The 12,501-nt window shown below is 39.4% G+C and overlaps 1 protein-coding gene across 1 annotated transcript; it reads right to left on the reverse strand.

The window, feature by feature from the left end:
* Positions 1–1,419: 1,419 nt before the first annotated feature.
* On the reverse strand, positions 1,420–4,280 carry LOC106409694 (amino acid permease 5). Its single transcript, XM_013850274.3, has 5 exons — positions 4,044–4,280; positions 3,447–3,680; positions 3,179–3,272; positions 2,639–2,993; positions 1,420–2,560 (listed from the first exon to the last, which is right to left on the reverse strand). The coding sequence occupies exons 1-5, from the start codon at positions 4,132–4,134 to the stop codon at positions 1,904–1,906; spliced, it is 1,431 nt and encodes a 476-aa protein (XP_013705728.1). The 5' UTR covers positions 4,135–4,280; the 3' UTR covers positions 1,420–1,903.
* Positions 4,281–12,501: the final 8,221 nt, after the last annotated feature.

A 12,501-nucleotide genomic window follows, 5' to 3' on the forward strand; every position in this document is an offset into this window, starting at 1 on the left:
ATATTTTCTGGTTCTACACATAATAGAATTTTGATTAATTTTGTTAATTGCATATATCTTGATTTATTTTCTTACGTTTGAAAATATATTTTAGTGAAATTATGCATGATTTTATATATGTTGTTTTGAAAAATATATATTATTTTAATGTAAACGATTAAACATTATATAAACTGAACATAACACTAAATTTTTGAAAGTTCATGGACATATATAAACTCTACGATAAACTTAATTTATTTTGTCATCAACTTAAATAGACTCGATTAACACTTTGTTAACCAATAGAGAGATTATGTGTCCATAGGAAAAACTCAAATTAAATAGTTAGTTAATATTTTATTTATATGTTTGAGTCACTAAATGATTTATATTTATAAAATAATTATAATAATATATAGATAATAACATGTTGCTTCATTAGTTAGAGCTTTAATTTCGATTATAAAAGTTTAAACTGGTTAAATTAATTACATTTTTGATATGTACATCTATTCATCCAAATTGAATCACAATTATTTTGGTTCTATTTAGAATATAACCGAGTTAGTTTTGTTAATTGCATATATCTTGATTTATTTTCTTATGTTTGAAAATATATTTTAGTTAAATAATGCATGATTTTATATATGTTGTTTAGAAAAATATATATTATTTTAATGTGAACGATTAAACGTTATATAAACTGAACATAACACTAAAGTTTTGAAAGTTCATGGACATATATAAACTCTACGATATACTTAATTTTTTTGTCATCAACTTAAATAGACTCGATTAACACTCTGTTAACCAATAGGGAGATTCTGTGTCCATAGGAAAAACTCAATTAAAATAGTTAGTTAATATTTTATTTATATGTTTGAGTCACTAAATGATTTATATATATAAAATAATTATAATAATATATAGATAATATCATGTTCCTTCATTAGTTAGAGCTTTAATTTCGATTATAAAAGTTTAAATTGGTTAAATTAATTACATTTTTGATATGTACATCTATTCATCCAAATTGAATCACAATTATTTTGGTTCTATTTACAATATAATCGAGTTAGTTTTGCACATTGTATTTATTTCGGTTATGCAAACAAAGAAATAAGAAAATCTAAATTATGTCAACTATGCATAATAGTTTCAGTTTATTAAGGTTACTGGTTTTTGTTACTTATTATTTAATTTTGTAAAATATTTTGATAAAAATAAATCTTATCAGTAAAATATATTGATAAAAATATTTAATATTTTTAATATCTATTATGATACTTGAAATTATGTTTTAAAGGGAAAGTTATTTATTTATTAAAATATCAAGCATATTTGGTGGATTTTGTTTTTATGAAATCAATTCATATACAAAATAAATTATTTTAAAATTTTGAAGTGTTTTGCTTTTTTTATATATTTGATTTTGAAACCTGAGTAAATTAATAAAAAAGCTAAAATTAAAATCTAAGTGACAAAAATATCAATAAGGCATAAATATTGTGATTTTGATATTATGTTTAAAGGTAAATTATTATTTAAAAATATAAAGCTTATTTTTAGTTTCCTTTTTTGAAATCCACATTTTAAAATTTTATAAAAAAAAATCTTTTATTATTTGGAAACCAATATGAAAAAAGAAAGCAAAAATTAAAAATCTAACTAACAATATATGAGAAAAGCAAAAAAAAAGTTATAATAATTGTGTTAGATATAATAATTTAATTTATTAAAGATATTTTTGCCATTAACCAGTGTTAGAATTAACATGAACACAACACGTTGGAAACTAACTTCTCGAATAATATTACAAAAATTATAAGATTTCTTGTAAACATTATTTAAAGATTACAACATCTGCATTCTAGTTTCATCCCTATCGTAGGATTTTTACTTTTTTTTTTTTGGTAGCCTCTCAGAAATCGGACTGGAAAGGTTTGTAAGTCTTGATTTTACTAACAATGCCAACTACAGATCCTGCTGCCGCGGCTAAAGAGACAATAAGACAAACCAAACTCAAGACTTGAAGACAAAGCCATCTTGTGCTCCAACTCGGCACATTCTTCTGTGCAATGTACATTTCCACAGGGAAATAAACCGTTAGAGGCCAAAAGCCGATGGCCCCCAAGAGACCAACAACATCGTTAAAGAAAGGCATTAGCATTGAGATCAACGTTATTGTAATCACAAAGACCGTCCTCCACACGAGCCTAAAGAAATTTAAACAGAAGGGCTTGGATCCAGAAAAGAGTGGAATCTCTATCTCTTTTGTGACGAACGTACTCTCTGGATACATCTTGGAAGCTTTTTTCTCGACAAAGGCAAAGATTGGTTGGGCATAGACTTGGTAAGCTCCGACTAGATGGATCAATATGGCGAGATTGGCTATGTTAAGCAACCAATACGGGTTTGTGAAGCCTCCAGCAGCGAGGAGGTTTCCGGGTGCAGACTCTCCGAATGCTGCATACCCCACGCAGCCACAGAGCGTGTAGAAGAAGGTCGTTACTGCCACACTTACGAGAGCTGCTTTCTTCATCGTGATTTCTTCAGAAGGCGGTGATTTTAACGTGTCCTGCAACCAATCATATCATTAAACCAACTCTGAGCTATTGTTGCTCATACACACACTTGTATATAGAAAATAAAATACCTGAATCTCGACGAAAATCATGGAGTAAGCGTAGGCAAACGCAATATTTCCAAGAGCCTGAAAGGTCCTCCACATTTTCCCGGTGGGTGTCACTGTCCCAATGGTGACTCCAGTGAGAGTGCCTTTAATCTCTTTGTTCTCAACCAATTTGGAGATTCCAAGGCCAAGCCCAATGGTGGAGTAACCAAAAGACATGACTGCAGCAACGAGGGACAGCCACCATAACTGATCAAAATCAGGAATCTGCGATAATAAGATTTGTAATACACCGAACCCAATAATGTAAGCATTGCCATTGACAGGACATGGTGCTTTCCCCCGATTGTTATGGTGGCAAGTTGTCCTCTGGATTGCTCTGTTGTTTTCCCCCATCATAATTAGCAGAAAACAAACAATAATTAAACCAGGAAACAGTCACAGCTTTTTTTAAAGTAACTGTTGCAGATTATTTAATACTATATTGAAAGTGCATTGCTGAGCCGACTTGTATTCAACAGCAAAGAAACAAACAAAACAGTTGGAAACTAAGTTTGAACTTACATGAGGCTTATAGCTGATGCAATAGTGTAACCAATTGCAGTACCAAAGAGATTAACATACTGCACAATTCCACATAGTTTCACCTTAATGCCACCTGATAATTTTACAAAAGAAATCAAATGTCAATACCCTACAAAAAAACAGCTTTTAAAGTTTAATTAGTGAGGAACTTTATTTTCAACTGCATTACAGGTATTTGATCTTTTGACTATTCTACTATTCATGTGATTATTCTAAAAGAAAGCAGAGATGGGATGGGGGGATTTACCGAGGTTGGAGTGGATAGCGTCCATGTAAGTGTAGTTTCTCTTGCCGGTGACAGGGTCCCCAGAGCGGTAACAAGAAGCGAGGAGAGTAGAAGTGTAATAACTGACAAAAGAAAAGAGTAGCATTGCCACTGGACCAGCCACCCAACCAAGCTGAGCAATAGCCCATGCCAGAGACAATACTCCTGACCCAATTACTGCTGTTATGATATGTGCACTTGTAGTCCACACCGTCCCTGAACCACCCCCAATCAAATGACAACAATTTTCGTAAAGAGAGTCAAAATTGCCACTTGAAGCGTCTACAAGGGAACCACAACGGTTTTCCTAAACGTTGAACTCGCATGGATATATTTTTTCCCCACAAAATCATTTTTGTTTTTATAAAGTACAAATAGTTACAGAATTAGAAGAATATAAAAGTGGGCTGAATAAAGCACTACTCTCTTTTTTTTTGTTCCATTCAAATTCATGTTTACGAGTATGAATAATTTATTTCCAAAACAATTAAATTCATTTTGACCTAAGTTATAATAGCCTGTTTAGCTTCAATCAACTGGGAAAATTATATGCATTTAAATTAATTGGATGAAATTTACCGGTTCGCTTTGGACGGCCATCATCGTCTAATAACTCGGAGCTGCTTCGAGGAAGTACATCTCCCTGAACATTCTTGACATCCTCGACCATTTTCTTCTTTTTGACCGACACAATTCCAAATAATACTCAAGATTTTATTTTTTTTTCGACAGAAAACTCCTTTGACGTTTTTGGCTGTTTTATCGGTTAGATCTCAAATTTTGAATGGAAAGGAATGAAAAAGAGATTGAATTTTTTATTTCCAAATATAACAACGGTCAGGAGAAAAGGATGTGTTCTGGTTTTCTCTGGACCGAAGATTATCTAATGGAAGAGAAAAAATGTCTGTCAGATTGTAAATACATGATAGCAAAACTCACTGAAGCTAGAATTCATTAAGTAGATCAAGCCTCATGACAGACCGAGACATCTAAACGTCCATGCAGAAGAAAGGAGAAGAAACCGCATGTGCTTCTCTTTCTTTCTTTTTTCTATCTCTCTTGTAAATGTAGATGAGGCTAAAAAATAAAATGTAGAAAGTAAAAACACAAGAAATTTGTTAATGGGATTTGTTTCATACATCCATGGGAGTCCATATTTATTCACTTAGAATAAGAAAGAAACATATAACTGTAATATGGTACAAGACACATTTGTGCCTACCATTTTTTCTAAGTAAGTAATCTATAAAGATAGGTACTAAACACATATGCATAGATCACCATCTGGCAGCACCAAAGCAATATTGTCTTAAACATATGCAATTTTCACGGACCAACACAATGAAACCTCTTGTGGTAAACTCCCCCGAGTCTAGGCTTCAATCTTCAACATTTCTGAAAGTACTTTACCAAGTACGCCAGCACCCAACTCACACTAGTGACACAACAAGTATGTCAACTCCAACGCACAACATGCTCACCACGAGCTCCTCACAATGGCTAACTTCACCATACACAGCGTCAGTACCAACAACACCAAACTAAATCCATGTCAGCACCACCACCAAACCAAGTCCACATCGAGTCCATCATGCAATGCTTCAGACTGTATTTTGACACCAAGCAAAAACAAACACCAAAGAAACTTCTTTATTTATTCTCCGAGGTCTATATTTTTCATAATGCACGTATCTCCTTATATAGCAAGCCAGTACTTGCTCTCCAAATCTTCCAAATACACTTAAAGCAACTTTCCAGTTTCAATAATGGAAAACTCACCCATCAATCAAACTCCTTTTGGCTTAATGGAGAATATTTGGCTTCAAACATATATTCTCTTTTTTTTTTCAAGCTCAGCAATTCCATGGAATAAAAAACTACGAACTACCATTCAGCTCCACCTTCATATGACACGCATGTACTACCTCCTGTAATACTTCGTGAACAGATTCAAAACACCATAGAAAACTGCATCTTCAATCCCTGCCCTTTTTACTATGCATGTGCTTTCATCATAGCTAGTGATATGCTCAAATTACCCTAGAGTAACTCTCTCAAAAAATAGATCGATTGCATTACTTAGGGATCGAATCCACATGGAGTGTGAATCAAAAAATAGACTAGCAGTTATTGGTAAAACTATAATAAAATTAGAAAGCAGTAAATCAGACAGAACAAAATATCAGTTTGTAAACAGTTGGGAAAACACATTTATCACAGTAAATGCATTTATCATATTCATTGATGCTGAATCCATTTGGCATTATTACATTGTCAAACTTTTTATGCTATTGTTTTGGAGCTTGCTTCAGCCCATACAACGACTTTACGAGCCTCCAAACTTTGTGTTCTTGACCCGAACCACGAAACCTTCATGTTGTTTCATGTATATCTCCTCTTCTAAATATCCATTCAGAAAAGCAGTTTAACATCTATTTGATGGATTTTTAAGTCTCTTAATGCTGCAATTTCAATCAATATTTTGATTGAAGTTATTCTCGTCACTAGAGAAAAGGTGTCAAATAAATCTAGACCTTCTTTTATTCGGTTTCCTTGCACCAAAACGCTGGCCTTAGACTTATCAATTGAGCCTTCAAGTTTCAACTTGCTTTTAAACAGCCATCTACACCCTAGTGTTTTGAACCCTTGAGATAACTATGCTATTTTATATGCATGGTTCTGCATTGTAGAATCCATTTCACTGTTGACTGCCTCTTTCGAAGAAGGTGCGTCAGGTGTAGACATGGATTCGACGTAAGATTTTGGCTCATTCTCAGTGAGAACTACCATTATAAAATTTTCACCATACGATTTTTCCTGATGAGCTCTTGTCTAGGTTTGTCTCTCATTTCTTCTGATTCAATTACATAAGTTCCAGAAGTACTTGCCTAATAGCCAGAGGTCATCGCATCTCTTTCTTTATGAGTGTGTTGTGGATATTGTTTATCCTTATATGGAAATATCTGTTCAAAGAACGATGCATTCCTTGACTCCATGTTTGTATTAACATGGATGTCCTGTATATCTGATTTATAAAATAGAAACCTATAAACACTATTGCTACGTGCATAACCCATGAATATACAATCAACGATTTTCGGTACAATTGGAACCTTTTTAGAAGGTAGTCATGTGAATTTTGCTAAGCACCTCCACATTTATAGGAGTTCGTACAACGATTTTTGCCAAGCACCTCCACACTTTGAGGTATTCGTATGAATGTACATTAACTTTTCAAAGCTAAGTTTGCTCTGAAAAAGTTCTCCTCTTGTGCCTCTCGCCTAGGACTCCTTATATACTCCGTCCAAGGTTGGTTTGAGCTTTTCCCTTCCTGCCCTTAAGCCGTCATAACTCGAAAATGGAGATATTCTATTTTCCAGATTTTCATGATTATCCGCGGAAACTTAACATTTATCTGCGGAATCGAATTTCTAATCGTGCTTTAGACCTATCTAGGCCGTCTTTTGATTCGAAACGTTTATCACAATTTTTAGCGATAAGAATGAACTTTCCACGATTTTTATCGTAAAGTTTAAATGATAACTCCAATCGATGGGAGTGAGAAATGATATGACTGCGGAACATGGAGCTAGCATTGAGGAACATACGAGAATGCACGGATTTGGGTCGTACCCGTTGTTCGATGTCCGAGATAGTTCGGTCGCTACATAGCGACCGGGTCCGCGATGGATCGGTCGCTACGTAGCGACCGGGTCCGCGATTGATCGGTCGCTATGTAGCGACCGAACGAATGGCTTGGTGGGCCGCTACATAGCGACCGACTCGATTGCGGATCGGTCGCTACGTAGCGACCAACTCGTTGCGGATCGGTCGCTACGTAGCGACCGACCGAGAGGCTTGGACGGTCGCTACGTAGCGACTGACTCGTTATGGATCGGTCGCTACGTAGCGACCGACTTAGAGGCTTGGTCGGTCGCTACGTAGCGACCGACTCGTTGCGGGTTGGTTGCTACGTAGCGACCGACTCGTTGCGAATCATTCGCTACGTAGAGACCGGCTTGTTCGTGGGTCGGTCGTTACGTAGCGACCAGCTTGTTCGCGGGTCGGTCGTTACGTGGCGACCTTGTTTGCATCTTTTTTCGTCGTTTTCATGAACATTTTTTTTAGTTTCGATGAATGAACCAAGATTAACGCAATATTTCACCGCAAGACTTTTCGTAAAAGTAATCTTTACGAAGAATACTTTTCGTAAAAACGTTCATGTTAATTTTTACTGATATTTGGATGCTAACTTCGTCGTGTCCGTTTTTTACCCTAACAGTTAGCCCCCCAGCCCGTTAGAATCGTGGATTGCGACGAGATTCTAGCGTGCGGTTTTGGCGAGTTAGGCAAGATAGGCGTGTTGGACGAAGTTTATATCCGAATATTCGTAGACAAATAGTAACTTTTCATGTCTATAAGAAGGAGGGTAACTTCTCCAATAATTTTTGACTTACTTATTTTCATAAGAAGTTCCTTGAGAGAAAATTCCCTTTCTCTCTTCTTCTCTCCTCTCCTCTTTTTTTTTTTAAGTTTGAAAGATGTCTAGTAGGAAAAAGGCTTCAAAAAGAGGTGCCTCCCGAGGTTCTTCGTCCGAAGAGGTTCATGACGAAATCCTCATCCCGAAGACTGAGTTCGCGCCCTACTTGATAGATCCTGCTGATGGTGAGGCGTACTGGATAGCGAGATATGGTGCGATTACTCCCCCTAGTGAGGAGTTGTTTCCTGTCATGAACCAGCGTCCGGTCGAACGAGGCGCGCCGAGCAGAAGGACTGGTGAATTTCTCAAGACCGTTCGAGCGTTCTGTCGGATTTCAGACGCGGTAGAGTTTCGAATTCCTTATCGAGGGGAAAGTGCTGACAACCCCCCGGAGGGTTACTTTACTTGCTATGAATCATTCTTGGTGCGCTGCCGTCTGTGGTCTCCGATTCCTGAAATCATAGTCTGTGTGTTGGACCAATTCGAGGTATCGATAAGCCAGCTGAATCCCACCAGCTTTCAGCATCTCATCGGCATCGTGATCCTGAGCTACGAGCAGGGTCTCTCCCTTACCGCTGACCATTTTTAAACGATCTTTAGGCTGAAACTTGTCTCAAAGCCGCACCTCTACCGGTTGGTCCCTCGGACATATATGACGGTTATTAAGGGGCTCATTTCCAACTTTAACTCGTGGTCGAAGTTCTTCTTCTTTGTCTGTATAAACGCTGCATCTGTCGAAGAGAATTGCATCCCATTGTTCCGGAGCAAGCCGAATGGCAGTCCCTTCATCAACCCGCTTCCCTCATTTCCCGAAGATGTGATCGAAGTGAGGGATCTCCTTAGGAATGGTCCATTCTTCTGGACTTTCTTCAAGCCAAGGAGAGTTCGCAGGGTGTTGAGACTCGTGCATCCCAACCTTGGAAAGGGCGTTCAAGCGAATAGTGATTCTGAGCCCGATGATCTTGCTCCTCGCGATGTTCCCATGGAAGAGGCAAACGTGAGGTCCTCTAAGGGTAAAGGCATTGATCTTGGGGACATAGAGCTTTCCGTGGATGACTCTATTCTTCCAGGATGGGATCCAGACCTTGCTTTTGGTGATGGTAATAGTTCGAGCGAGGCGCCTATCCCAGATTTTGATGACTTCTTTGCTGGCTTACCCTCGAGTTTCGATCCTCCCCCGTCCGTGGTTGAAACGGGAAGGTCCAAGGTAGTCGCGGAAGGGGCTCGCATAATCAATGGGGTTAGTCTCTCTCTTCTTTAGGAACTCTGCGGATAGGATCATGCGTTTTTCCTCTCTTTTTAAACGCGTTAGTTGTTTTTGCAGGGTCTGAACATGCTTGGCTCAGATCTCGAGACGAGCCAGAGGGAGGCCATGGTTTATCGCTTCAAAGTAGTGAAAGCGGAGAAAGACCTTGCGCGTGTTCAAAACGAAATTTTAGAGCGAGATTCGAAACTTGCCAAGGATCATGCCAAGGACGTCCGTCAAGCGGAAAGGAGAGGTAGGAGAGAGATTGTTGAGATGATGAGAAACCGTGCTTCTCAGTTCAAAGCCGAGTATGGAAACCTTTAGGAGGCTTATTCCTTGGTGGGCGATTTTCGCGAGTGTTGTGGTTCTGTTGGTACCCTCTGGAAGACGCAGACGGACGAATTTGTTTCCGAGGATGAGATGGGAACCATGAAAGGTGGGATGAATGATCATGCCCATGCTAAGGCGCTTATTCCCCCGATTGATAGGAGGATTCTGGGATTCTGGGATCCCATCCCGGTTTCTCCAGATACGGAGGAAGTCGCGACCGAGGTTGCTGGTGACGATGAGGAAGTGAACTATTCCGGGGATGCATTCGGAGTTTCCTTGTTCGGGAATTGTAACTTTGATTTTTGAGTATCGAAGTTAGTATTTTTCGGGTAGCTATTCCCCTCTTATCTTGTGTTTATGGCCGAGTGTGGCCTTTATTATCTGTCTCTGGCCGAGTGTGGCCTTTATGTTGAGACTTTGTGTGGGCCTGTTTTGCCGCTTCGTTTTTATCGGGAGTAGCCGTTGGTGGCTTTGAATCCCTACCGCTCTGCGGTTTTATATATGATGAATATTTATCAAAGTACTTTGTTCTGAGTATGTCTGAAATAGATATGAGTTGTCATCTCATATTTACTTCTAATGAGACGTTCAATCTGTCGGTTCGCTCGAGATGTGAATTTTCGTAAAAAATCGTTTATTTACTTTTACGAAGTTTTCATGAACGTTAAGATATGGACGGAGAGACATGTTTTAAATCTCATATCACTTTTTAGATATCATGTCTTGAGATGTTAGAGACCAGTGTGTTGGGTTTAGGGCAATACCTAGGTTTACTTTTGGTTTTAAGGTTTATGCGGTGACTAGCCAGCTATCGATTTTCCTGTTGCGATTTCCACCTGATTCGTACCGATTTAAAGTCCGCGATAGGTTCTCGGCTTATACGACTTGTATGGTACGAATCGAGCATCTCTCCAGAGAATTTTTTTAAGACAACTCGAAGTGCTTGACCAAAATTTCGTATTTTTTATGTAGCGCGCTTTTATCCTTGCGTTGTATGTTTGAGGATCAGAATGATCAGGGTGTGTTTGTTTAAGACGGCTGATGTTTTCGTCGGGGCCAATCGACGAGCAGGATGTAAATATTCGTTGAAATTTTATTTTCGTGTTTGGACAATTGTTCGTATAGTTTTGATTCTAACTTTGGCAACGTCTCGCTGTTATTTCGAAGACTATACGTTCGTTTTAAGTTCTGAAAGGTTTGCGAATGTTTTGCGATTTGGACCAGATACGGCCGTTGACAAGAATTTAATGTTTGCAGAGATTTTTGCGTAGCTGAAGCTTAAGAGTTTATAATATGCGTATTGTAGTAAAAGTTTTAAAAAGCTAGAGTACAATAATGCATGTTTTAAAACGTGGGAGTATACGAGTATACGTACCCACTCCCTCCCCTTTTTAGAGAGGGCGATAGCTGAACTCATCTTTTGACGAGCTGCCTACGTACCCCCTTCGAGGATCAAGCCATCTCGTAGTTCTATTTCATGCCGCGAGTGTTTTTACTCGGCGGTTGGTGCTGTGTTGACCGCCATAATCGTCGCGACTGTAGCAGGGTCGATATCTTTGTCCGGGTTTTTCTTTTCCGGTTGAGTGGTAGCGTTGACTTCAGAATCAGGCTGAGTTTTGATGTCCGAGGTGTTTGCTTCAGCAGACGAATTCGGGTCGTCTTTCTTCGAAGTGTTTTCAGCCGAGGGCTGAGCTAACTTCGTGCGTTTGCGAGTTGCCATCGAGGTAGTTGTGATCTATCTTAACTTATGCTCTGCGAGAAAGCAAAGTTGCGACTGTTTCTGACAACCCCATATGGCTACGACCCCGCTCTAGGTCGAAAATTTGATGCCCAGGTGGTATGTAGACGGAACGGCTTTCATGGCGTTCAGCCATGGGGTTCCCATGATCATATTATAGATGGTGGGATGATCGACTACCGCGAAGTTAACGATCTTGGTAACTTCCTTGGCCATGACCGGTAGCTGGATCGACCCGAGAGTCATTGACGTTTCGCCTAAGAAACTCGTCAATGGTTTCGGTGTTGGGGTAACTTCCCCAAGTTCAATGTTCATCCTCTAGAGAGTATCGCGGAAGATAACATTAACTGTGCTCCCCGTGTCGATGAGGACTCTTGCGACCTCCAGATCTCGTATGACGAGATCTATGACGAGCGGATCGCAGTGGGGTTGATCGATTCCGCCGGCTTCCTCTTCTGTGAAAGTTATCGCGTCACTTTGACCATCTCGAGGAGGAGACCATGTAGGCCAATTTTCACTTGACTCGGCTTTTCGCTGGTAGGCCTTGATGGCCGAGATTGTGTCATTGCAGTACTGTGATCCTCCGATGATCATGTTCACTCTGCGACGATTGTTATCGTTTCCTTTGTCGTCTGATCTCCTTCCGCGTTTATCCCCCACTTGACTTCTCCGAGGAGAATTTTCCGCGGGTGGATTTTTGTCGGTCTTTGGAGGACGATCGGTCTCAAGGATGAGATCTTTAACGCTGGTTACTTCGGAGAGCTCTCCGGCTAGTAGCTTTGCGGCCAGCCTCGCTCCCAAGACTTTGCAGCTGGTCGTCGAGTGCCCTCGGATCTGGAGGAACTCGCAGAAGGTGTTTTCGTCGTATCCTGGATTGCGAGTCCACGTATTGCCCGAGGTTCGGCCTTGTTCCGAGTTGATTGCGTAGTTATGCGCGCCTTGAAGCTCTTCCCCCTCGTGATGGACGTATTTGTCGTTTCGAGAGTTTTTCTTTCTGGCCTTTTGGTCTGCATTTTTGGAGGACGTTTTTGTCGGCTTATGTTTTTGCGACAAAACTTTTATTTCCTATTCGATTATGATGTAGTCCGTTACTTTGTGAAGGGCGTCCTGGATCGTTCGCGGTTTGTCGAGGGTTATCCATTTTCTGAATTTCGACTTGTACCAGAGCGTTTTTCTGAGTATGTCTATGGCCACCTTGTCGCTTATTCCGCTAACCCTTGACATAACTAGCTTGAATCGGCTT

This window comes from Brassica napus, chromosome C6 (genome assembly GCF_020379485.1).
Source record: "Brassica napus cultivar Da-Ae chromosome C6, Da-Ae, whole genome shotgun sequence".
Taxonomy (NCBI): Eukaryota; Viridiplantae; Streptophyta; class Magnoliopsida; order Brassicales; family Brassicaceae; genus Brassica; species Brassica napus.